General features: G+C 40.1%; 1 protein-coding gene across 4 annotated transcripts in view; it reads left to right on the top strand.

Moving 5' to 3' along the window:
* The first annotated feature begins 717 nt into the window (after positions 1-717).
* The window catches only part of ERCC4 (ERCC excision repair 4, endonuclease catalytic subunit), a 31,078-nt gene continuing 6,597 nt past the window's right edge, over positions 718-25,198 (top strand). For 3 of the 4 annotated variants that reach the window (XM_073362379.1, XM_073362381.1, XM_073362382.1), the window contains exons 1-9: positions 739-945; positions 4,036-4,216; positions 8,943-9,138; positions 10,477-10,684; positions 15,892-16,072; positions 16,445-16,573; positions 17,620-17,736; positions 20,546-21,134; positions 24,642-24,734. In XM_073362379.1, coding sequence (XP_073218480.1) covers positions 772-945; positions 4,036-4,216; positions 8,943-9,138; positions 10,477-10,684; positions 15,892-16,072; positions 16,445-16,573; positions 17,620-17,736; positions 20,546-21,134; positions 24,642-24,734 — 1,868 coding nt within the window. In that variant the 5' untranslated portion in view covers positions 739-771. Of the gene's footprint in view, positions 946-4,035; positions 4,217-8,942; positions 9,139-10,476; positions 10,685-15,891; positions 16,073-16,444; positions 16,574-17,619; positions 17,737-20,545; positions 21,135-24,641; positions 24,735-25,198 lie in introns of all 4 variants that reach the window. The other variant, XM_073362380.1, reaches the window with a different exon arrangement.

Below are 25,198 nucleotides of genomic sequence, written 5' to 3' on the forward strand. Positions count from 1 at the left end.
AACTTGAAAACATGACCCAAGATGCCTGGCTGAGTCTGCAGACAGCCTGAAATAATAGCTTCAAGGGCTGCCATTTTAACTCTTCAACTTGCTGCCACCCTGGGGGGGGGCGGCACCTGGGGCATACCTAGGTCTCTAGATTGCCTTAATTCCTCTCTGGCTGTGGGCAGATCTGTTTACGCTTTTCTCTCTCTCCCCAGGAGGGAAGCTGTGAGGCGCCTCCTACCTGTAATTATTCAAAAACCTAAACCTAGGGTTTCATCTTTAAAACAATCATGCCCTTGGGACCTGTCTCCTGCACGTCAGGGATCGCAACGCTGCAAAAAGAGGACTGAGGGGTCTCAGCTCCCCCACCCCACGAGGGAGGCTTGAGGGAGTGAGTCACTTTCCCCTCCTCTACAGCCTGGGGATGGTGATGGGGGTGCACCCCCTCTTTCTGCTCGCACATGAACACGGCTGGCGCTTTGCGGCGTTACCTCCTGCCCCTACTAAGGAGCAGGCTGGGGTGGGAGTTACACCCTTGGGGCTCGGGACACTCCCCACGGTGCGGGAGAGCTGGGCCGCTCCTCTCTTCCCGCGAGCGGCTCCTTCCCCTTTGGCGTTTGTGTCCTGCAGGAGGCGCTAGCGCTCGCGCAGCGGCTCGGCGCCCGTAGCTAGCGTGAGGAACCGTCGCCTGGCGTTTGGTTGAAGGCGGCGGTTTCACTGCTACTAATGCGCATGCTCTGCTCTCCTGGGTGCGCAACGGCTGCTGGTCTGTCAGCCCGGCCGGTTATGGCGGCGCTGCTGGAGCACGAGAATCAGATTTTCCTGGATCTCTTCCACCGAGACGGGCTGGTGATCTGCGCCCGCGGCCTGGGCATCGACCGCATCCTGCTGCGCTTCCTCCGCCTCTATTGCGAGCCGGCCAGTCTGGTGCTGGTGCTCAACACCAGCCCGGCCGAGGAGGTGAGGGGCTACTCTCCGGGGCGTGGGGAGAGTCGATGCCTACGCGCCTTCTTCAGGCGGGAGGACACTCCCTCAGGTCTCTCCTTGGGGGTCAGTTCCCCCGACCTGCCCCCAGCCACCTCTCACGGGGGTGGGAATCTTTCCTCTCCTCCCTTCAGGGGGAGTGGGATATGATCGTCCTGACACACACATATGCACTCCTGTCCCCAAAATCCCCTCGGTGCCAGTGGGTTGCAATTTAAATCCCTTCCTCACATACAGACCTACCCACTTTAAAGAATTGGAGTGCGATTTCTCCCCCCAAACCTACCCACTGTTCCCTCATATTCAGAGTTCATTCTTCTTCCTCAGAAGTTTCAAGTGGGGGCCACTTTCCAGACTGGGTATATCAATCATCTTGGTACCTTTAGAACTAGTTGTGATGGAGAGTTGCCTTGAGGAGCTGGTACTGAACCAATGCCTCAGCAGCATGGTAGGAGATATGGTGCTGCTGAAGTAGCCAATGCACTTAAGTCTTGATCAGCGGTTATTAAAGATTGTGTTTCATTGATGGAGATGTATGTTGAATGGAATTGGGCAAATACTGTACCCAAGTACTAGTGAACAGTCAGTCAAATAAAAACTTTGTTTGCTTTACTATTAGCAACCTGACCTAACTACCTGTAAACCTTTGTATAAGCAAATACTTGGTGGTGGAAGGAGAGTGTTGAACATATATATCTGCATGTTTCTGTGCACTGTGTTGGAAGCCCTTAGTAAATTTGGGAGTGATCCAGTCAAGTAACAGAAACAATACTGAGGGGAAGTCTACATGACAGCACTATATCAGCACAGCTACAGTTCGTCTGGTGAAGACGTGCTATGCCAACAGGAGAGCGAGTGTGTAGGTCCTAATCCAGCAAGGCCAGGTTTACACTATAAAGTTAGGTCGACAGCTATGTTATCCAGGGGTATGAAAAATCCATACCCCCCTCAACAAAGTAGTTAAACTGACCTAGCCTCTGGTGTGCATAGCCCTAGGTCTACTGAAGAATTCTTTTGTTGACCTGACTACCCTCTCGGGGAGGTGGTTTAACTGTAGTGATGGGAGAACTCCTCCTGTAGCTGCCGTGAGCAACACTGATTAGTGCTACAGCAGCAGTATTTCTAGTGATGGCATAGTTTCAGGCACATGCTTAACTTTAAGTGTAAGTATTGTCCTACTGAAGTCAATGTTTGCAGGATCAGATCAGGGTCCAAGTAACTGGTCACACAGCATGAAACACAGAATAATTAGCAAGCTGTCCATATGCTAAAATATGTTTGCATAAACTGTTTTTTGGACATTGGAAATTTGTGAATAACTAATGAGCAGAAAGAGTATAAAATTGTTGAATAAATTAATAAAATTGCCAATCTCTAATACTTAGTTTAATTAAGGAACAGTTTGCCTTCTCTGACCTCTTCCCTTTTTTATGTGTAGAACTTTTTTTTTTTTCCGTCACTTTATCTTTTTACTTCATTGAAACAAGGCAAAGGTGTGTGTGGGGAGAGGGAGGAAATCTGCTGGCACTTTTCAAGAGTAGATATGTTAATCCTGGGAAACTGGGCAAATTCTAAACCAGGTAATTGCATTCTACCTATGGAGATTTCCCCTTCAGTTTAGTTGAATAAATATTCTTCTTACCATCCTTTTATGTTGTGTAATGATGCTGATTGTTAATAATTAATTATTACATTTCACCACATGGTTGGATTTCAGTGTAAAATAAAGTGACCCTTTTGTTTAGTCCAGTGGTTTTCAACCTGTGGTCCACGAACCCCTGCTGGTCTGCAGACTATGTCTAAGATTTTCAAAGGCATCCACACCTCCAGTCAAAATTTTTAGGGGTCTGCAAATGAAAAAATATTGAAAACCACTGGTTTAGGCTATGTCTACACTACGGACCTTACAGCGGGATAGCTGTACCGCTGTAAGGTCTCCCATGTAGTTGTGCTTTGCCCTCAGGAGAGAGCACTCCTGCCAGCATAATTAAACCACCCCAACGAGTGGCGTTAGCTGTGTCCAGAGGAGAGCCTCTTCTGCTGACATAGTGCTGTCCACACCATTCTTTTGTCAGTGAAACTTATGTTGGTTAGGGGTGTGATTTTTTTCACACCCCGACCAACAAAAATGGTAATATAGACAAAGCCTCAATCTGTGTGTCTATTTTTAAGAATTTTGAGATCCTTTAGGATGAAGGGCCTCAGACAAATGTAATATAATACATAACCATAGAATAATATGAATATGATCTTATTTATATAGGGCTTTTCATCCTAAGGACCCTAAAACACTTTTAAAACAGATACATAGACTACACAAACAGGTCACTTTATTCTCTGCTGAAATGCAGCTATGTGGTGAAATATATTCTTTGTATTGTAATAGTAGCCCTACTCATGGATCAGGACCCCATTGTGCTAATCACTGTACAAACAGAACAGAGACAGTCCTTCACTCTTTTAATTATCTAAGTTACTTTTAAAAATAAGACTTAGGACAGGGATCGGCAACCTTTGGCACATGGCCTGCCAGGGTAAGCCCCCTGGCTGGGCAGGCCGGTTTGTTTACCTGCTGTGTCCGCAGTTTTGGCCACTCACAGCTCCCACTGGCCGGGGTTTGCCGTTCCAGGCCAATGGGGGCTGTGGGAAGCGGCGGCCAGCAAAGACCTCGGCCCACACCGCTTCCCGCAGCCCCCATTGGCCTGGAGTGGCGAACTGCAGCCAGTGGGATCTGCGATCGGCTGAGCCTGCAGACGCTACAGGTAAGCAAACCAGCCCAGCCAGCCAGGGGGCTTACCCTGGTGGGCCGCATGCCAAAGATTGCCAATCCTTGACTTAGGGTCTTAAGTCCCTTGGATGCTTTTGAAAATGTTACCCATAATACTTGACCAGAAAAATATATGTTGCATCTAGATATATAGGTAATCGTGGCTCATGATTACTACTTTGTAGATTTTTGATGGCAGCCCCCGAAAAATCAATAAGAATATAGAAATCTATAATTTTTTGCATCTGTTTAATCAAAGCAATTACCCTGGTGAAATACTGTGTCTGTGTTTGGTTTAGGAGTATTTTATTGATCAGCTGAGGTCAGATGGAGTTGTCCATCTTCCTCGGCGTGTTACCAATGAAATTACAAGCAACTGTAGATATGAAGTTTACACACAAGGTGGTGTCCTCTTCGCAACAAGTCGAATTCTTGTGGTGGATTTCTTGACAGATAGAATTCCTTCAAATCTTATAACTGGTAAGAGTTTAGTGAAAGTAAGCTAAAAAATTTCTATTTATATTCCTTTTACTTCACCTATACACACAGGGATTAGTTCTGCAACCTTTACTTATGGGTAGTCCAATTGATGTGTGTAAGGGCTGAAGAATTAGGCCTTTGTGAAAGTTGCAGTAACAATGCCTGTGTTAAAGGTGATGTGAAAAGCTTGTGGCGTTTTATTCTGCTTTATATATAAATTAGACTTGAAAGTTGTTGTGTGTTTTTTCTACTTGTTTTATTAATATTAGAATTTTAGATCTTGTCTAGCCTAGAAGACACACTAGTGATTGGAGAGCTAGTACAATAATTACACAAGACCCCCAAAATTGAAAATTGGAAGGGAAAGGAATTTTTAGCCAGACAATAAAATTCTGGATTTTGTTAACGCTTAAACATAATTGATTAATGAACACTTTGGAGAAAGTTAATCTCTGTTACAGATATTCCATCCCTTCAATAAACATGTGAGAGTTCCCACTATGTTAGAACCTTTAAGAGGTTTTACAGCAAACCGGAGTAGATGAATCTTGACATTCTTGATATTTCTAGTTTGAAGAAAGAATAAAGATGGGAGTTGGGAGGTTCTTTAGGCCTTCTATAAAACAGAAATAGCAAAAAAAGGCACAAACCAATTTTTAAATGCTTTGCGGGTCATTTATAACTTGGTCTTTTATTTTGATGCTATTACCACAAGATGTCAGTGTCACCGTAGCTATTATAGTTTCATATCTTGCTGTACACATTGTTTGGAATATTAGAAATGGTATTGGATATAATGGAAAGGATGGAATAATTCTAGAAAAATATGTTTGTGAAGTTCTCATTCCTTTTTAAATGTATCTGATATCTCTAGACATGCAAACAATGTATCCATTTCTTTTATGAAAAAAAAAATCTTGCATTTTACAATCTAAGCATAGATTATAAGGCCAGAAGGGACAGTTGAGATCTAGTCTGAAGTCCTGCATAACACAAGCCAGAGGACTTACCTGAATTTAATTCCTGTTTCAAGTCCCATAGCTATGGCTGAACTAGAGAAAGTCTTTTAGAGAAAACATCCAATTGGGATTTTAAAACTTCCAGTGAAAGAGAATCCAGCAAAACCCTTGGTAATATGTTCTAATGATTAATTACTCTCTCTGTTAAAAAAAATTGCTCTTCATTTCTAGTCTGGACTTGTCCAGCTTTAACCTCCAGCTACTGAATTTTGTTATATACCTTTGTCTGCTAGACTGAAGAAACCTCAGTGATAGACATTATGAACACACGAGATACTCAAAGACTGTTGTATCAACTGTATACATCAGGGGTTCTCAAACTTCATTGCACCACAACCCTCCCTTCTGACAATAAAGTTACTACATGACCCCAGGGGGGTTGGCACCCGAAAGGGGAAAGGGGGCTGCAACCTGAGCCCCATTGCCCCGGGTAGGGGTAAAGCTTGGGCTTCAGCTTCAGCTCTGGGTCCCAGCAAGTCTAATGCTGGCCCTGGCAACCCCATTAAAATGGGGTCACAACCCAGTTGGGGTCTTGACCAACAGTTTGAGAACCGCTGGTATACATAATATGTATTTTGAAGAGTTTGGATTATATTCTGGTCCCATGGGGGAGTTACAGGAGTTTTCTGCAAGAACTAAAATCACTGGTAACTTGTGGTGAGGGAGGGGTAATAAATGTAAATCCCTAGGCACATAAAGAAGTCTGGAGGAGTCTCACACACCCTACCCCGAGGGAAATTGCATATTCTAGTTTGACCTGATTGAAGAAGCCTGGCAAACAAAGACGTGAGAAATGTATAATGTGACCACCCTGACATGGAGACAGGGTTCACTCTTACCCAATCCAAGAACTGGCATGGTGCTGTGATGACAAGAAACAGGCCCTGTGGAAAGGGCCTTAAAGACTTAAACCTGCCATGGTCTTCATATGGAAAATAGATGACTGCCAGCTAAGCTAAGGGCTGCATGTAAATAGTTTATTGTTTTTAAGATCTATTTTTCTCTGTAATGCTTTTGTTCTGAATAAATAATACTTTGCTTTACAAAAGCTGCCTGGTCACTGGTTAAACCCGTCATTGCCCCTGAGAGAGAGAAGAGTTGCAAGTGCTGAACTAAACTCAGACCTGCTGGAATAATTGTAATGAAATGAAGGAGGAATTGTAGCCTAAATACCCAATCTAGAAGGAGAGAGTCACAACAGTTTGCTCCAAGAAAGGTGACAGCTCGAGGTCTGAGTCTTAAGCAGGTGCCTTTAAGGAGAGGGTCAGAGGTGCAGTTTCTTCAGGAACAATGACGCCCTCTATTTTCAAATTTCTGTTCCCCATGGAGGTATTGCTAGACTGTGATCAAGTCACCTCTTATCCTTCTCTTTGATAAGCTAAACAGATTGAACTCCTTGCATCTTTTACTAGAAGGCATGTTTTACAATCCTTTAATCGTTCTTGTGGCTCTTCTCTGACCCCTCTCCAGTTTATCAACATCCTTGAATTGTGGGCACCAGAACTGGACACAGAGTTCTGGCAGTGGTTGCACCAGTGCCAAATACAGAGGTAAAATAACCTCCCTACTCCTACTCATTATTCCCTTGTATACCGATCCAAGGATTGCATTAGCCCTTTTTGGCCACAGCAGCACACTTGGGGGCTCGTGTTCAGCTGATTATCCCCATGCCCCCAAGTCTCTTTCAGAGTCACTGTTCCCCAGGGTAGAGTCCCCTCCTGTTGTAAAAGTATGGCTTATATTCTTAATTGCTAGAGAACAAGAGATTTTATTACGAATTCACACATTAGTAATGGATGGTATATAATCAGCATTGCTTGAACAATGAAACAGATAAGTATTTTTAAGCAGTTTATAGGAATGTAGTTGTGTTTAAATCATAGTAGCATATATTAAATTCATTAGAAACTGGCCAATTGATATCAAATTAATTGTAAGTGCACATCCTGTGGGAGCATTTCTAGTGGGGTCCTACGGGTTCTTGGCCCAGTGCTATTCAGTATCTTTATTAATGAGCTGAAAGAAAATATAAAATCATTACTGATAAAGTTTGCAAATAACACAAATTGGTGGAGTGGTAAATAATGAGCACAAGTCAGATCTGCAGGGTGATCTGGATCACAGTGTAAGATGTTGTTCAAATGAGCCCATGCATTTTAATATAGCTAAATGCAAAGTCACATATTCAGGAACCAAGAATGTAGGTCACACTTATAAGATTGGGGGCACTCTATTTTGAAATGCAGTGACTCAAAAAGAATTCAGGATCATGGTGGATAACCAACTGAACATAAGCTTCCAATGCGACATGGTAATGGAAGAGAGTAAATGTGATCCTTGCATATTTAAGCAGAGGAATATGGAATAAAAGTAGGTGAGTGGTGTAATCACTGTTATGTACAACATTAGTGAGACTGTTACTAAAATACTGTCAGTTCTGGGGCCCACACTTTGCAAAGGAAGTTGAAAAATTGGAAGGAGTTCAGAAAAGTACTAGAAGAATTATTAGAAGTGTGAAAACTTAATGTAATCGTACAAAGGCATAACAAGATCAATGGCTGGAAGCTGAAGCTAGTCAAACTCAGACTAGAAATAAAGATGCAATTTTTTTAACAGGAAGGTGATTAATCATTAGAACAACTTACCTAGGGATATGATGGATTCACTGGAGTTTGAAGTCCTTAAACCAAGATTTAGATGTCTTTCTAAAAGAGATGCTGTAGCTTAACCAGCCTGTCTTCGCTAGGAAAAAATACTTTTTAATGTGTGTTAAATAATGGGTTTAAATTCTAGTGCAGACAAGGCAAACTGTAGTTTCAACTAGTTTTATCTGGGTGAGGTAATCCCTAGGCTCATCCGTATGGTTTACCTCAACCACCTAATACATGTTAAAAGTACAACTTGCCTTGTCTACCCTAGCATTTTAACAATTGTTAGAAATACACCTTTTTTGGTTTCAGAGTAGCAGCCGTGTTAGTCTGTATTCACAAAAAGAAAAGGAGTACTTGTGGCACCTGAGAGACTAACAAATTTATTTGAGCATAAGCTTTCGTGAGCTACAGCTCACTTCACGTAGACATTGCCTTGGTGAAATTCTATGGCCTATATTTTGCAGGAAACAGACTAGAATCATAGTGATTCCTTCTGCCATTAAAAATCTATGAAAATCATAAAATATATGCTAAAGAAATGTCTTAAGGGGTTCTTTCATCATGAACAAAATGTCATCAGGTGTTTCAGTTCTGTAGGTTACAACCTTTTTGTAGATAAATTAATAATGTGATCTTTAAAATCCCTACACTGCAGTGTGATAATACTGTGTTAACTTCTAATTTTACCAACATTTTAAATTCTTAGGATAACTTCTAGAATTTTCTAATGCAACTAAGAATCCAAATTAAGCCCTATTGTTTTCCTTCTTTGTCTCCTTTCCATTTAAGTAGAAGTATTTTTTGTCTAAAGATGCCTCATTAACACAGCTATAGTGTTCAGGAGGAGGGGGGTGTTCTGTGGGGCTTGAGAACTGTTTCGACTGGTCCTACATGATTCCATATTTGCAGCATATGACAGAAGATTTAAATTCCTATTGCTGTTTAATTGGCAAAACATTAAAAGAATAAAGCATTCTTGTGGAAAAAATAGACCCAATATTTTAACTTTTTTTTTTCTCCCCATTTGTGTAACTTGAAAACCTCTTATTCTGCCAGGTATTTTGGTATACAAAGCACACAGAATCATTGAATCTTGTCAGGAAGCATTTATCTTGCGACTCTTTCGCCAGAAGAACAAGAAAGGGTTCATCAAAGCCTTTACAGACAATGCCATTGCCTTTGATACTGGCTTTTGTCATGTGGAAAGAGTGATGAGAAATCTCTTTGTACGGAAACTTTATCTGTGGCCAAGGTAAGATGCCTTGCTACTTCACAATGTATTTTTATTAATTGAGTCTTATTTTTTGGATTGTGGTGGTTTTTCATAGGTTTATGTCTTCAACATCGCGGTTTAAATCAAAAGCTAAGATCTTCTTTTAAATGTGTATATAAAGTCTGAAGAATATCTGCATCTGACTGATGGAAACTAAGGCACAGAGTTTGATTTGCCTTAGGTCTCATAGTGAGTTAGAGCAAAGCCTGGAACAGGATTGAAATCTCTTGTCTTACTCCAGTTGAGACAATGAACATGGAAAATGCAGGGAAAATTTTTTCCATTGGATAGGAAAGTCATCTTTTGTACCCCACTTACTGTTTCTTTAGCCCACTCACCTTTTCCTTCTTTGATCTGTCACATGCCACTGTACGCAGTATCTTCAGAAGCTTTTGTTTTAGTTGTAGAAGGGAGCAAAAGTGGGCTTAATTGGGGTAGGAAAGGGTGAACAGTGGATGTGCACAATGCTTTCTTGCTTCTAAATCATGAAATCCCCTGTACAAGTTGGGGATTCTGTGGGTCAGGAAGATGTGCACTTAAGTTTAGAGGGAGCAGACAAGACGAGCTACTGCTCCACATGTCGTACTCCATTATCAACATTAATTCCCGTGTATGTAATGGGGTATAGAATAGCCGAGAGGAGCATTATAAAGGGGTCCTGATACTTGTATGGAGGGCTGGGGGGTCTACAGGATTTATTGGTGGATTCTTGGGCTACACCGGATTTAGATACCCTATTCTGCCTGTTATATGGAATTTTTCCTTTCCACTGGACTGCAGGATTTGGCCCATCCATGGTTATTCTGTGGAATACAATACAACCACGTTTATCTGACTCACCCTTAACCAGCTCTCCGTATTTACCAACCAACCAGGACTCCAGGGTCATAAGTGGGTGATTGCTCCTGTAGCCCATAGATGGTGCTGCAGCATTGCATTTTCCCATTCTCCAGTTTATCTGGAGTTTTGATTATCTGATCTGGCCCCAGTCCCAATTAGACCGGATAAATGGGGTTCTAGTATATAATATTGTAATTCTCCATCTCCTTATGTGTATGAGCTTTGTTATTCTATGGATAATTGACAAGGACTAATACAGGTGTGATCAAAGCATAAATAGTTTCTTGAGGCTGATCGTACACACTGGCAACTACCCTCATTTCTATAGAACACACTGCACTTTTCAGTTAGCTTAGTGGTTTAACTTACACTGATTCTAAACCTCATTTTATGTGAATGTATTAAATAATTGTGGCACTAAGGCTGTAAGGGTTCTATACTGCTCATATAAATCTTCATAAGCTATTTTCTCCCTAGGTTTCATATAGCGGTGAATTCATTTTTAGAGAAACACAAACCTGAAGTGGTGGAAATACATGTATCCATGACCCCTGCCATGCTCACTATCCAGACCTCTATACTGGACATCCTGAATGTGTGTCTGAGAGAACTCAAACGCTATAACCCAGCTCTTGAAGTAGAAGACTTATCATTAGAAAATGCTATTGGAAAACCTTTTGACAAGGTAAATTTTGTTTTTGTTTGCTATGATGTAATTGTGAAGAATGCAGGTCATTTTACTAGTTAGCATTCTGTACAATAATGTACTGTTATAATTCCAAAAAATAAGTAGAAGCAATTTGAAACCTCACCTTCAGCATGCTCATTGCCATTGTAAACTGAGAATTGTAGTAATCTGTAGTGTTGATTGTGTGTAGTTGCCACTGTAAAATTAGATAGTAATCTCTTTGGGGCAGGGACCGTCTTTTTGGTCTATGTTTGTACAGCACTTAGCACAGTGGGGTCCTGCTCCATAACTATGGCTATGGTAATACAAATAATAATAATAATGGGGCAATTTTTAACATTGTAAAGGCTAAATTATTTCTATGTAGCTTAGCTACTTAGTCTTCTTTATTATGTTTAATTCCTTATTTTTTGTAGTTAGCTATATCGAATGGGAAAATAAGATTTATAATTACCATCTGTTACTGTGTACTAATGTATGCCATGTTGTAGTTGTGTTGGTCCCAGGATATTAGAGAGACAAGGTGGAAGAGCTCAAAAGCTTGTCTTTCTTACCAACAGAATTTGGTTTAATAAAATATATGACCTTACTCACTGTGTCATAATAGCATTTTAAAGATTTAAGATGGCTGTACAGTTTCTGCTCAGAATATGTCCTTAATATTAAAGAGATGATAATGTATACAGTATTTCTTTCTTGACAGCATGCTCATGTTCTTTTTAGTAGGATCTCTTCCTATGCATGGAAAGCAGCATATACCATGGTGTATTTGTTTTGTATCGAGTTGCTGTATGTCATTAACCATGTTTTATATTGCCATTCGTAGTAAAGCTGCAACTTGGTTGATGTACTTTTGCAGAGTACAACCACATACTTCAATATTCACTTTGTGACACAGCTTACTTACATTCATTATCTCTGTTTTTATGTTAACATTAGGCTTTCTGGCTTTTTGTAGAAAATGTTTTTGTTTTATAAAAATACCAAAATTGCCCATCTCTAGGGTGCTCGTCTGTTATGAGAATAAGATGATATTATGGTGCTTTCTTCTTTCACTGAATAAAGTGTACTGAATACTAAGGCCACAGGGCAGCTCAAGTGAAATTAAATAGGTATGTTTGTCTCTTTCCTTCTCCCAGCAGCTGTGGTTTATTTCAAGGAAAAATCTACACTTAATGCAGTAGAGGAGGCAGATATCTGTTAATTGTTCAGTTATGTTTTATATAAAAGCGCATATATTTCACTACATTTCCAAGATACTGGTTTACTTACTGTAAATATTATAACTATTAAATACGTTTTTATTTGGGTACTTTTGGCAAAGTAACTATAATGTGTTTGTTATAACGTGTTTGTTCTGTACACTTGTAATGGTACCTGTACCTGCACACTGTGGGCCTGATACAATGCCTATAAAATCATAGAATTGTAGGAGTGGAAGGGACCTTGAGAGATCTTCTAGTCCAGTCCCGGGCACTCAAGACAGGATTAAGTATTATCTAGCCCATCCCTGACAGCTCTCTGTCTAACTTGCTCTTAAAAATCTCCAATGATGGAGGTTTCAGAACCTCCCTCAGCAGTTTATTCCAGTGCTTAACCACACTGACAATTGGGAAGTTTTTCCTAATGTCCAACCTGAATTGCTGTTGCTGCAATATAAGCCCATTGCTTCTTGTCCTATCCTCAGAGGTTAAAGAGAGCAATTTTTCTCCCTCCTCTTCCTTGTAACAACCTTTTATGTACTTGAAAACTGTTCTCATGTTCCTCCCTCAGTCTTCTCTTCCCCAGACTAAACAAACCCAATCTTTTCAGTCTTCCCTTATAAGTTATGTTTTCTAGATCTCAGTCATTTTTGTTGCTCTTCTCTAGACTGTCTCAAATTTGTCCACATCTTTCCTGAAATGTGGCACCCAGAACTGGACACAATACTCCTAAGTAAGGCCTAATCAGCATGGAGTAGAGCAGAAGAATTACTTCTTGTGCCTTGCTTACAACACTCCTGCTGATACAGCCCAGAATGATGTTTGCTTTTTTTTGCAACACTGTTAGCGTTGACTTATATTTAGCTTGTGATCCACTATGACCCGCAGATCCCTTTCCAGAGTACTACTTCCTAGGCAGTCATTTCCCATTTTGTATGTGTGCAACTGATTTTCCCTTCCTAAGTGGAGTACTTTGCATTTGTCCTTATTGAATTCCATCCTATTTACTTCAGACCATTTCTCCAGTTTGTCCAGATCATTTTGAATTGTAATCCTACCCTCCAAAGCACTTCCAACCCCTCCCAGCTTGCTGTCATCTGCAAATTTTATAGGTGTACCCTTTATGCCATTATCTAAATCATTGATGAAGATATTGAACAGAACTGGACCCAGAACTGATCTCTACGGGACCCCACTGGATATGTCCTTCCAGCTTGATTGTGAACCACTGATAACTACTCTCTAGGAATGGTTTTCCAACCAGTTGTGCACCCATTTTATACTAGCTTTATCTTGGTTGTATTTCCCTAATTTGTTTATGAGAAAAGGTCATGCGAGACTTTATCAAAAGCCTTACTAAAGACAAGATATATGACAGCTACCTCTTCCCCTCTATCCACAAAGCTTGTTACCCTGTCAAAGAAGCTGTTAATTTGGTTTGACATGATTTGTTCTTGACAAATCCATGCTGACTGTTACTTATCATCTTACTATCTTCTAGGTGTCTGCAGATTGCTGCTTAAATATTAGCTCCTTTATCTTTCCGGGTCCTGAAGTTAAGCTGACTGGTCTGTAATTCCCTGGGTTGTCCTTATTCCCCTTTTTATACATTGGCACTATATTTGCCCTTTTTCAGTCCTCTGGAAACTCACCCATCTTCCATGACTTTTCAAAGATAATCACTAATGGCTCAGATTTCCTCAGTCAGCCGCTTAGTATTCTAGGATATATTTCATCAGGCCATGGTGACTTGAAAACATCTAACTTGTCTAAGTAATTTTCCACTTGTTCTTTCCCTATTTTAGCCTCTGATCGTACCTCATTTTCACTGGCATTCATTAAGTTAGATGCTCAATTGCTACTAAATTTTTTGGTGAAAACAGAAACAAAAAAGTCATTTAGCACTTCTGCCCTTTCTACGTTTTCCGTTGTTGTTCCTCCCATCTCCTCCCCTTGAATAATGGGCCTACCTTGTCCTTGGTCTTCCTCTTGCTTCTAATGTATTTATAGAATTTTTTCTTGTTACCCTTTATATCTCTAGCTAGTTTAATCTCAATGAAAGTCAGTAGAAACATTCAGTGGACATTGATTCAGGCCCTAAATCTTTTACAAAGAAAAGGGGCTGATGTGTAGCGCTCTGTGGTTTTTTGCAGATCATAGAATACCAGGGTTGGAAGGGACATAAGGGACCTCAGGAGGTCATCTAGTCCATCCCCCTGCTCAAAGCAGGACCAATCCCCAACTAAATCATCCCAGCCAGGGCTTTGTCAAGCCTGACCTTAAAAACTTCAGAGGAAGGAGATTCCACCACCTCCTAGGTAACGCATTCCAGTGCTTCACCACCCTCCTAGTGAAAAAGTTTTTCCTAATATCCAACCTAAACCTCCCCCACTGCAACTTGAGACCATTGCTTCTCGTTCTGTCATCTGTTACCACTGAGAACAGTCTAGATCCATCCTCTTTGGAACCCCCTTTCAGGTAGTTGAAAGCAGCTATCAAATCCCCCCTCATTCTTCTCTTCTGCAGACTAAGCAATCCCAGTTCCCTCAGCCTCTCCTCCTAATCATTTTTGTTGCTCTCCACAGGACGTTTTCCAATTTTTTCACATCCTTCTTGTAGCGTCGGGCCCAAAACTAGACACAGTACTCCAGATGAGGCCTCACCAATGTCGAATAGAGGGGAATGATCACGTCCCTCGATCTGCTCGCTATGCCCCTACTTATACATCCCAAAATGCCATTGGCCTTCTTGGCAACAAGGGCACACTGCTGACTCAGATCCAGCTTCTCGTCCACTGTCACCCCTAGGTCCTTTTCCGCAGAACTGCTGCCTAGCCATTCGGTCCCTACTCTGTAGCTGTGCATTGGGTTCTTCCGTCCTAAGTGCAGGACCCTGCACTTATCCTTATTGAACCTCATCAGATTTCTTTTGGCCCAATCCTCCAATTTGTCTGGGTCTTTCTGTATCCTATCCCTCCCCTCCAGCGTATCTACCACTCCTCCCAGTTTAGTATCATCCGCAAATTTGCTGAGAGTGCAATCCACACCATCCTCCAGATCATTTATGAAGATATTGAACAAAACCGGCCCCAGGACCGACCCTTGGGGTACTCCACTTGATACCGGCTGCCAACTAGATATGGAGCCATTGATCACTACCCGTTGAGCCCGACAATCTAGCCAGCTTTGTACCCACCTTGTAGTGCATTCATCCAGCCCATACTTCCTTAACTTGCTGACAAGAATACTGTGGGAGACCGTGTCAAAAGCTTTGCTAAAGCTGAGGTGAGGCTGACTGGCCTGTAGTTCCCCGGATCCTCCTCCTTCCCTTTTTTAAAGATGGGCACTACATTAGCCTTTTTCCAGTTGTCTGGGACCTCCCCCGCTCGCCATGTAAAATAACACAAAATAAAACAAAGATTAAAACAAAATAAAATGAAAAATTTACCCCGCAGTGGCAGCTCCTGTCCTGTAGGGCTGAGCACAGCTCCCGGCTCCAGGCATTGCGACCTTGTGTGCTTGTCCACAGCACCACTTGGGTTTGGCCTGGCCACCCTTCTATCATCATGACAAAAGGGCAGTCATGCCAAATTTGAGTGAGTGGTGCTGCTATCCCGTTTTACAGGTAACAACACCTGGAGCAGGATGCCAGTCCGATCCCCACAATAGAGGTACCACTGTTCCAGGGTGAGTGGGGGATAGGCTTGCTCTACAACCACCCCCTCAAGGGTCTCTACACCACAGAGGCAGGAATCAACACGCATATCCCCAGGGTCTCCCCTCCCTCCTGGGGCAAGAACCAAACACACTCCAGGGCCTCCCACACCCCTGGGGGGCTGAACCATACACCCTCCCCATGGCCTCAAGCTGTGGGGGAGGAGGGGAGGGAAGAATGAACAAGAAATTCCTGAAAAATAAAACAAAATAATTTTTTAAAAAGTTTCATGAGGCTCTACTGATGCATTGTGTTTGCAACACTTAACTTTCCCATTTATATTTCTAGACAATTCGTCACTATTTAGATCCTCTTTGGCACCAACTTGGAGCTAAGACCAAATCTTTGGTTCAGGATTTGAAGATATTACGTACTTTGCTACAGTATCTAACTCAGTATGATTGTGTCACCTTTCTTAACCTTGTGGAGTCATTGAGAGCAACTGAAAAAGCATTTGGTCAGAATTCAGGTATGAGGTGAATAACATTCTAGAAGTGAATACATGAGTGAAACCTTGATTTTTTATTTTTTATTTTTTTGAATAATCAAAAACCTGTACTAGCCATACTAAGGTTTCTAATTAAGCTTATGTACTTAGCCATAAGGATGGAGGTTTTATTGATAGTTAATGCTTTCACCCTCCCACTTAACTGCTGTTACTTAATGTATAAAATATCAGAAACTTGCATTTGTGTATCTTGCAAAGCAGTAATTATATAACAAGCATGTAGGACAACTGTTTCAGATGGAAGATTTGGGGCTTTCTTTTTTTTGAGGGGGTTGAAGTGGGCATGTTGCAAATACCTAATTGACTATTAATATTGTCTTCCTCCACCTTTAGGATGGCTATTTCTTGACTCTAGTACTTCAATGTTTGTAAATGCTCGAGCGAGAGTTTATCGCATTTCAGATGACAAAATAAGTAAGAAAAGCAAAGTATCTGAAAAAATGGATATTAAAGAGGGAAAAGGTATTGTGAGCATTTCTAACGCTGACTTCTTTGTGGACCAAAAACTCAGATTCAGTGAATTTGTCTTTATTCTGAAGTATGTTTACTAAAAGATCCCTTCAAAAAATCTTCTTCAGCCAAGTTACTTCATCTCTAAATGTCAGATTCCCATCTGTAAAAGGGGGATAGTGGTGCTTTAGCCTCTTTTTAAAGTATTTTGTGATGTACCACTGCAAAGCCTTATATAGGTGTTAGGTACCATGAGTGGTTTGTAAGGAGTTCTAGGGGCAAAGCACACGCCGACTACCTAGAAGTGTGAATTTACTCCATGCAGGACTATCTGCTGTTGCTAATTATAAATCCAAAATATAAATCAAAAGTTCTTAGTCTGGTACACTTAAAAAGATGGGCTCATAACTTCAGAAAGAAGGCATGAATTCACTGGTTTGTTAGTTCAGTTTACAAAACTATGCTGTTTCTAATGTTCTGTACATTTGTATTACAGTATCTCCTAGATACCCCAACTGAGATCAGGACCCTGTTGTGCTAGGTGCTGTCTAACACATTGAGATATAGTCCTAGCTCCAGAGAGCTTACAATAGACAAGACAAGACAAAGAATAGGAGGGGAAGCAAAGGTACAGAGAGGTAAAGTGACTTGCCCAGGTTGCACAGCAGGTCACCGGTGGAGGTCCTGTAGAATTGTTCTTGAGCCACTAGAGTGTTTAGTTTAATATTAGTCTGATGTTATTTTCATTTTATATAAGTGTGTGTATAGTCACAGTTATAAAAACAATCTTATAATTAAGAGTTTTTAAATTAAACAAGTAAAATATGAATGTTTATCTTTGCTTCAAAATACCATTTGTCCCTATCTATAAATAGGTTTATGTGATAGCTATTGCCTTCCTCCCTCCCCCAGCATAACAAGTTGCAAATGTGGGCTGTTGTTGAATTTGCCAAGAGCCATTACATTATCAGCATCTAACCCATTATTTTGAAGCTCTTAGGAGTATGTTGACTGTGAAAGCTGCTATATTAAATTAATTCTCCTTTATTGTATTTCAGAACTGAAAAGGGAATTGGTCTTAGAAAGCAACCCAAAGTGGGAGGCCTTAAGAGAAGTATTGAAAGAGATTGAATCTGAGAACGAGAACAAGAACAGTGAGGATCTTGGTGGGCCAGGTGAGAGAGTACTAAATGTTTCTCATTTGGTTAATCTTTCTTTTAAGAGAACAGAACTGAAATCATGTTTCTGAAATATATCATACCAAAGTACTAGATGTGTAATATTTATGAATTTGAGAGAGAAGTTCTGTGTAAAATAAAAAGGCCTGAGCTTTTGAAAGCACTGTAAATTTATGAGCTTGAAATGTGCTTTTGAACACATTAACACATGAAAGTCCATAACTTAAAATCAGTGTTGCAACCAACATTTTGTGTTGACTATTCCTTTATGATTGGCTCGTGGGTATTCTAGCTTTCTCCCACTCTGTCCCCTGGTGCCATGGTTGCCACCATCTTATCTTTTCACTGTCCATTTTCTTATTCTTGTTTCCTTTCTGATATGCCTCTTTTCCCCATGCCCCACTAGCCCTGATGGCTTCCCCCGATCTTTCCTTTCTTCTGCCTTGTTTGACCTGGTAGGGATGCTCTCTGCTCCCTGTGAGGCCCTTTTCCACTCCTTTTTGCCACACAGTACTTTAAGGAGCAACCCTATGCAGTATCACCTGGAGGAGTCTGAGAATGCACACAGGGACTCTAACTTGTGGAAATACCTACAAGTTGGGAGCATGCCTGCCTTAAAAAAAATCTCTTAAGCCAACCAAACATAGATATGGTAGTCAAGTGGATAAAACAGTACAGACTATTAATATTTTTACCACGACTGTCTTCTCCTCCCATCACCACCACCTTCACTCATTTCTTATGGTTTCTGATTAGAGACATCTGTGAAGTGAAACAGATTAGGAGCCTATATTCCTAGTCAACTAGATTCTAGAGGTAGCACCATTGCAGATGTGTCTACTGAAGGAGTGTTTTGCCAGGATAGGAATGCTGATATACTATACCAGTAAAGTGGTCGTAGTGTGGATACTGCTATACCAGCAAAGGAGTGGTTTGTAATGATATAGTATAAACGCCTGCCCAAGTGGAAAAAAGCTATCCTGGTAAAAGCACAGTTTTGCTGGTATAATTGCCTCTATGCTACGACATAGCTGTGCTGGCGAAAGTCGGGTTAGGGCTCACACCTCTTTGAGCCCCTGAATGACACAGTTATATTAGTAGAAGTCTGTCATATAAACATAACCCAAGTGATTTAGCAGCACAAGGTCCATTGAGTTTTAATGGAACATGTGCTTTTATAAATCCCACCCATAATCTACCTAGATTAAGATATTTCCTGGATAGGCTGACTCTTTGCTTAGACCCCTCTAATAGTTTGTATATAGTGAAATATCAATGAAGGGATGGAGTAGGTGTGTAGTCTCTGCAAAGTTAATTAAGTCTCTTGAATACAATCATATCTATATTTCAAAGAGGGTACAGCTAATAAAAACTGGTCCTGACACAGGTTCCTGAGGTGAAATCATTCCTCTCCTCTTTATTGCCAAGTGTGAAGTAGAGGATATAGGATTAAGCCATACATGGAAAATAACTTTTCCCAAACAAAGCACTTAATTAACCTGTATTTAGGGATTAATGACTCTAACTTCATCCCAAAAATCCTTGAAAATAGCTTTCTCAATAAAAAAAATAAAAAGAGACAAACATTATCCTGGAAATTCAACATTAATTTTCCACTTTATCCTAAAAAAATCCAGATCCAAACATTCAAGTGATGCCAGTACTCAGTTAAGGACACCCAAGCACCCTTAACTCTGCCCCCATAGTACCACCATGAAAACAACTAGAAACTTTTAAATAACTGTATTTGTCTATTGTTACATGGTCATGTCAATTACCATGACAATTAGTATACCTTATTTGTAAGCCTGTGGTGGTTGTACATACTCCAGCCTTCTGAAGAGGAAGTTCTACAGAACTTTTAAACACTGGACAAGTAGAGCTCCCCTTCAATAAATAAGCCATAGGAGCTACACAAGAGTGTGACCCACTTGCACTTCCTAGGAGTATAGCTACCTTTCTAGGTTTGGGAGGACACCATGATCTTGAAGTGGGTTTAAAATCTGGTGGAGTTGAGGTACAACTCATTCCAGCTTGTGAAGCTTGGACCAGTGTGAGAGTGCGACACCCTACTTGGCACCCCTCTACACTCCAAGTGCTGTAGGTGCTGGATTGTGGGGATGGCAATAGTTGCTTCTGACTAGCTCCTTTACTGTCTCGCCTCTTTCTCAGGGTATTCTTCCCCTAAACTGTACCAAATTCTATTGGGAAACAATGAGGGGGCACAAATGCTCTTTTCTTCCCTCTTAGGGTAGCATCAGCTGCCCCCCCCCCCTCTTTTGAGGTCGGAGTCCACCTGAACCAGCTTGTGAGGAAGCTTCAGTCTGCAAAAAGAGAGTCAGTCAAAGACTTCAAACAGCAATAGCATTATGCGCTTTTGTATGTTCTGGGCTCATTAATGCGGATGGAAACGGTTGCAAATTAGAACAGGTTCAGTTAATGTGTTGTTTTTCATTTCATTCCGTGGTGCAAAAAAAAAGTTACAATATATGCTACATCTGTCTCATTTCAATTGGTCAGAAGAAAAATATTTCTGATTCTGACAGTTTAGGAGTAAAGAACCATGAACTTTCATTGACTTTCTGTGCTTTGATTTTTGTTCAGTTCAAAACAAAAAATCATGTAATTTAGACTGTCCCCAAAATTCCAGAGCAACTACTAGTAAAAAGTGTAAAGACATTTGGCAAGTGTACTCCTGAGATCATTTTAAAACAATTTATATCTCTGCCCAAGAGGATTCTTGTAATTGGATATAAAAAAGTCCAGTATAACAAGTTATAAACATAATATTATTTTTTGACTGCAGGGCAAGTGCTTATTTGTGCCAGTGATGACCGAACTTGTGCACAACTGAGAGAGTATATTATTGCTGGAGCAGAGGCACTTTTAATGAGGCTCTATAACAAAAGTTTTGGGAAGGATGAAAGAGCTGGAGAAGCATGGATTAAGGATAGAAAAGCTGTCAAATCCAAAGGAAATGCCAGATCGGCCAAAGGACCTCAAACCAAAAAAGCCAAAGTACATGTCTCCTCAAAACAAAACAAAATCATGAAGAAACAAGACTTGACTCTAACCCAAATGATGGGAAAAACAGAGGAGGAAAACATAGGAGAGGAGATGGAGGGCTATAAGGAATCAAGCAGCAGTGAAGAAATCAATATAGAAGAAACCAAACCTGAAGATTTCCATCTAAACTTAGCATCAGATGCTTATTATGGTATCTTCAAAACCCCGCTAACTATTCTTCATCCTTTGCAGGGTTGTAGTGACCCCTATGCTCTCACTCGGGTATTGCATGAAGTGGAACCAAGATATGTAGTGCTATATGATGCAGAACTAACTTTTGTTCGGCAGCTGGAAATCTACAAGGCAAGCAGGCCTGGGAATCCCTTGAGGCAAGTTGACTTGGTAATAACAGAATGCAGTTGCTCTAATTTTAGCTCTTTAAAAAATCAAAACCAAAAACAAAATGTTCATTGTTGAGGTATTTTGGAAGTTAACCCAGAAAATCAATTAATGGCTTTATTTAGTTTTCCTCTATCTGATTCCTAATCTGTCTCTTTTTCAGTTTAAAAATACAAAAACATGTAGACTGTAATTTACCCTCCTTTAAAAATATATATATAATTTTATTTCTCCAGTGGATGTTAAACCCCCTTAACAATTTATCAATACATCAGAAATCAATTACATATATTGTACCCTGCTTTAGAGACTTCCCATTTAGTCTTGTGGTTATTCTTCTTGGGTGGTGTAGGGGAGGTTTAATACTAGGTATGTATAAAACATTTCATGTTAGCTGTACATCCAAAGGGAGTTTGCTAAATTCTCTCTCAACAAAATTCCTCTGTTTTCATACTCGTATGTTCCTTCTGAAGAGTTTATTCTTTACTCTCATCCTGAAGCCTAACCCTGCTGTTGGGCAGATTATTCAGAAACATATTGTTAGGACAGGTACAGGAAACACGATTAGGAAATTAGGATCATTCTGCTTCAAGTTTTCTAATGCTAATGACACTTCAAATATGTCATCAAGAAAACAACACTTGGATATATCTTGAACATGGCAGGGAGTGAGGAAGAGAGATAATGGAAATAGCTCCATGTAAATTGTACACTCTGGATAAATTGATAAAATACCAAAAGCTTGCATTTATTATAGCATAGAGGATACAAACTTAAATGCAATATCAAGAAATGCAAAAGTTAAAATTGAACACAGTGCTAACTCTCTGCCCTCTTGAGCCTAGTGCAATAGTCTTGACTTGCATGACTGCTTGACTTCTCACATGCAAGATTAGGCTATGATTTACTGAAAGTTAATCTGCAATAAAGTAGGGTTTCAGAGTAACAGCCGTGTTAGTCTGTATTCGCAAAAAGAAAAGGAGTACTTGTGGCACCTTGGAGACTAACCAATTTATTTGAGCATAAGCTTTCGTGAGCTACAGCTCACTTCGTCGGATGCATACCGTGGAAAGTGTAGAAGATTTTTTTTATACACACAAAGCATGAAAAAATACCTCCTGCCACCCCACTCTCCTGCTGGTAATAGCTTATCTAAAGTGATCACTCTCCTTACAATGTGTATGATAATCAAGGTGGGCCATTTCCAGCACAAATCCAGGGTTTAACAAGAACGTCGGGGGGGGGGGGGGGGGGGGAGGAAAAACCAAGGGGAAATAGGTTACCTTGCATAATGACTTAGCCACTCCCAGTCTCTATTCAAGCCTAAGTTAATTGTATCCAATTTGCAAATGAATTCCAATTCAACAGTCTCTTGCTGGAGTCTGGATTTGAAGTTTTTTGTTGTAATATCGCAGACATGAAAGTTGCGATATTACAACAAAAAAACTTCAAATCCAGACTCCAGCGAGAGACTGTTGAATTGGAATTCATTTGCAAATTGGATACAATTAACTTAGGCTTGAATAGAGACTGGGAGTGGCTAAGTCATTATGCAAGGTAACCTATTTCCCCTTGGTTTTTCCTCCCCCCCCCCCCCCCCCCCCCGACGTTCTTGTTAAACCCTGGATTTGTGCTGGAAGTGGCCCACCTTGATTATCATACACATTGTAAGGAGAGTGGTCACTTTAGATAAGCTATTACCAGCAGGAGAGTGGGGTGGGGGAAGGTATTTTTTCATGCTTTGTGTGTATAAAAAGGTCTTCTACATTTTCCACAGTATGCATCCGATGAAGTGAGCTGTAGCTCACGAAAGCTTATGCTCAAATAAATTGGTTAGTCTCTAAGGTGCCACAAGTACTCCTTTTCTTTTTGCGAATAAAGTAGGGTGTGAATTTAAATAGGATTTACTGTTTCTGATTAACTCCATAGCACGCTTATTCTAGAATGAGATGGCTTATTCAGAATTATCTTAATCCACTTCCAAATTAATCAGGAATAGTTCATCAGAAATAGCTATTCCTGAACTCCCCATGTAGACAAGCCCTTAGATTCACAGGTATTCTTCTATGTATGGCAATGCATGAGAATCACTTAAATCATTAAATATACATTACATACTAGAGATGAAGTACAGTAGCATAGTCACTAGCATTATGTACTGGTATGTATAAGGGATTACAATTAAATTACAACATTAATTACTATAAATACAATCAATATGATAGATCAATATGATATGATACAATCTATCAATGTGGTGTCATTAATGTAATTTAGGATAAATATTCTGTGTAATTGATTATAATTATATACTTAGCTGGAAAAACACACTTATCAGCTATATAAAAATTCAAATTTCACCTGGTATTTGTAAAGTTAGCAGTATAGCTTGTCATTTTTAAATCAATATACAAATATAAACATGTCTACACATTGCAATTGAAAAAACAGTTTTATAGAGAAAGTAATGTATATCTAATACTGAGTTAAGGTCCAACTGGGGAAGGTGAGGTTAAAAGAGTACCTAAAATTGCAGAAATCACAAGATATTGTAAATGTGTAGCTGCTGAGCCATTAGTTGATGTATCTGATTTTTAATTATCCAATTTATTGCACCTGTTTGTGGAGTTGCATGCAATCAAATAATGCAACCCCAATCTTTCAGGAGAGGGCAGGAAAGCCAGGTGCAGTAAATAGCACATGAGTGCAGGAACCAATAGCTTTTCCCACACATTGTTGGAAGAGGTACAGAAGAATATCAACTGACATAGTTGTCTGAAATTTTGATACAGCAAAAATTGAACACTGCTCTGATGAAGACATTTGTTAATAGTTTTATTAATATTTCAAACTAATTACAGGTATTCCAGTAGAATCCGTATGAGTTGTTTGTGTGCATGTTTATAGAACAGTAACTTAACTTGTCCACACATGTATGTTTATGAAAAATACATGATGGCTGTGGTGAATGTGACACTTACTGCAAAAGGGGACCTGATAATTCCCTTTACAGAGAAGTTAAAATCTCAGTTGTTGGTTTTTCTCATAACATTTCTTTTCTTTCATAGTGCTTTCTTTAAAGTATTCCCACCGGTTCGTTTATTTTATAAACATTATTCTGAGAAGACTGCATGTAACTGCAAGAAAGACGTGACCTCTCAGTTTTTATTTCCTCCTTTTTGTAAAAGGACTAGCTTGTCTTGTAAACCAGCTCTGGTCAGGGAACTGTTTCATCCACTCCAGTTGCATTCCAGAATTTTTTTTTAACGCTTATCCTTCTTTTGGCGAAAGGGGAGTCGTTTGGATAGAAGAACTCTAACAGATGAATTTTGATCAGTTTAACTTTAGTAGAAGTGTAAATAATGGAGTCTATGTTTAGTCAAATATTTATTTTTCAAACACTTAAAACTGCTTATCTCAAATACTGATGTTCATGTTGGTTTCAGGATAAAATTGTGTGTTTTGTGACCTGAAGTACATTGTTTCCTGACCTACAGGGTTTATTTCCTTATATATGGAGGTTCAACAGAAGAACAGCGCTATCTTACTGTGCTGAGAAAAGAAAAAGAAGCTTTTGAAAAACTCATTCGGTAACTTAAAGCGGGCTTGCTAGCTTTCTAGTACATCAACTCTTTCATGTTTCTTTGTTTTTTTATGTCCACTTCTTAAATATAGGGGTTTTTTCTTATTTATGTAAAATGTCTGTGTAACCTTCCAATTTTACTAGTTTTTCAACATTAATCAGAGATCAGAAGGATAGCCGTGTTAGTCTGGATCTGTAAAAGTGGCAAAGAGTCCTATGGCACCTTCATCGGTTGCATCTGACAAAGTGGGTATTCACCCACGAAAGCTTATGCTCCAATACGTCTGTTAGTCTATAAGGTGCCACCGGACTCTTTGCCATTAATCAGAGAGTCTTCCACAGTCCTTTTCTGAAACATGTGCTTGCCCAAAAAGTCAGAAATTTGACAGGCTCAAGCAGCCTTTTGGATGATATTCACAGCTGTGTACCAATATTGTATGGGAAACTATCTTAAATTTTGTTCCTGGTTTC

Source organism: Lepidochelys kempii, chromosome 10, assembly GCF_965140265.1.
Source record: "Lepidochelys kempii isolate rLepKem1 chromosome 10, rLepKem1.hap2, whole genome shotgun sequence".
Classification (NCBI taxonomy): domain Eukaryota; kingdom Metazoa; phylum Chordata; order Testudines; family Cheloniidae; genus Lepidochelys; species Lepidochelys kempii.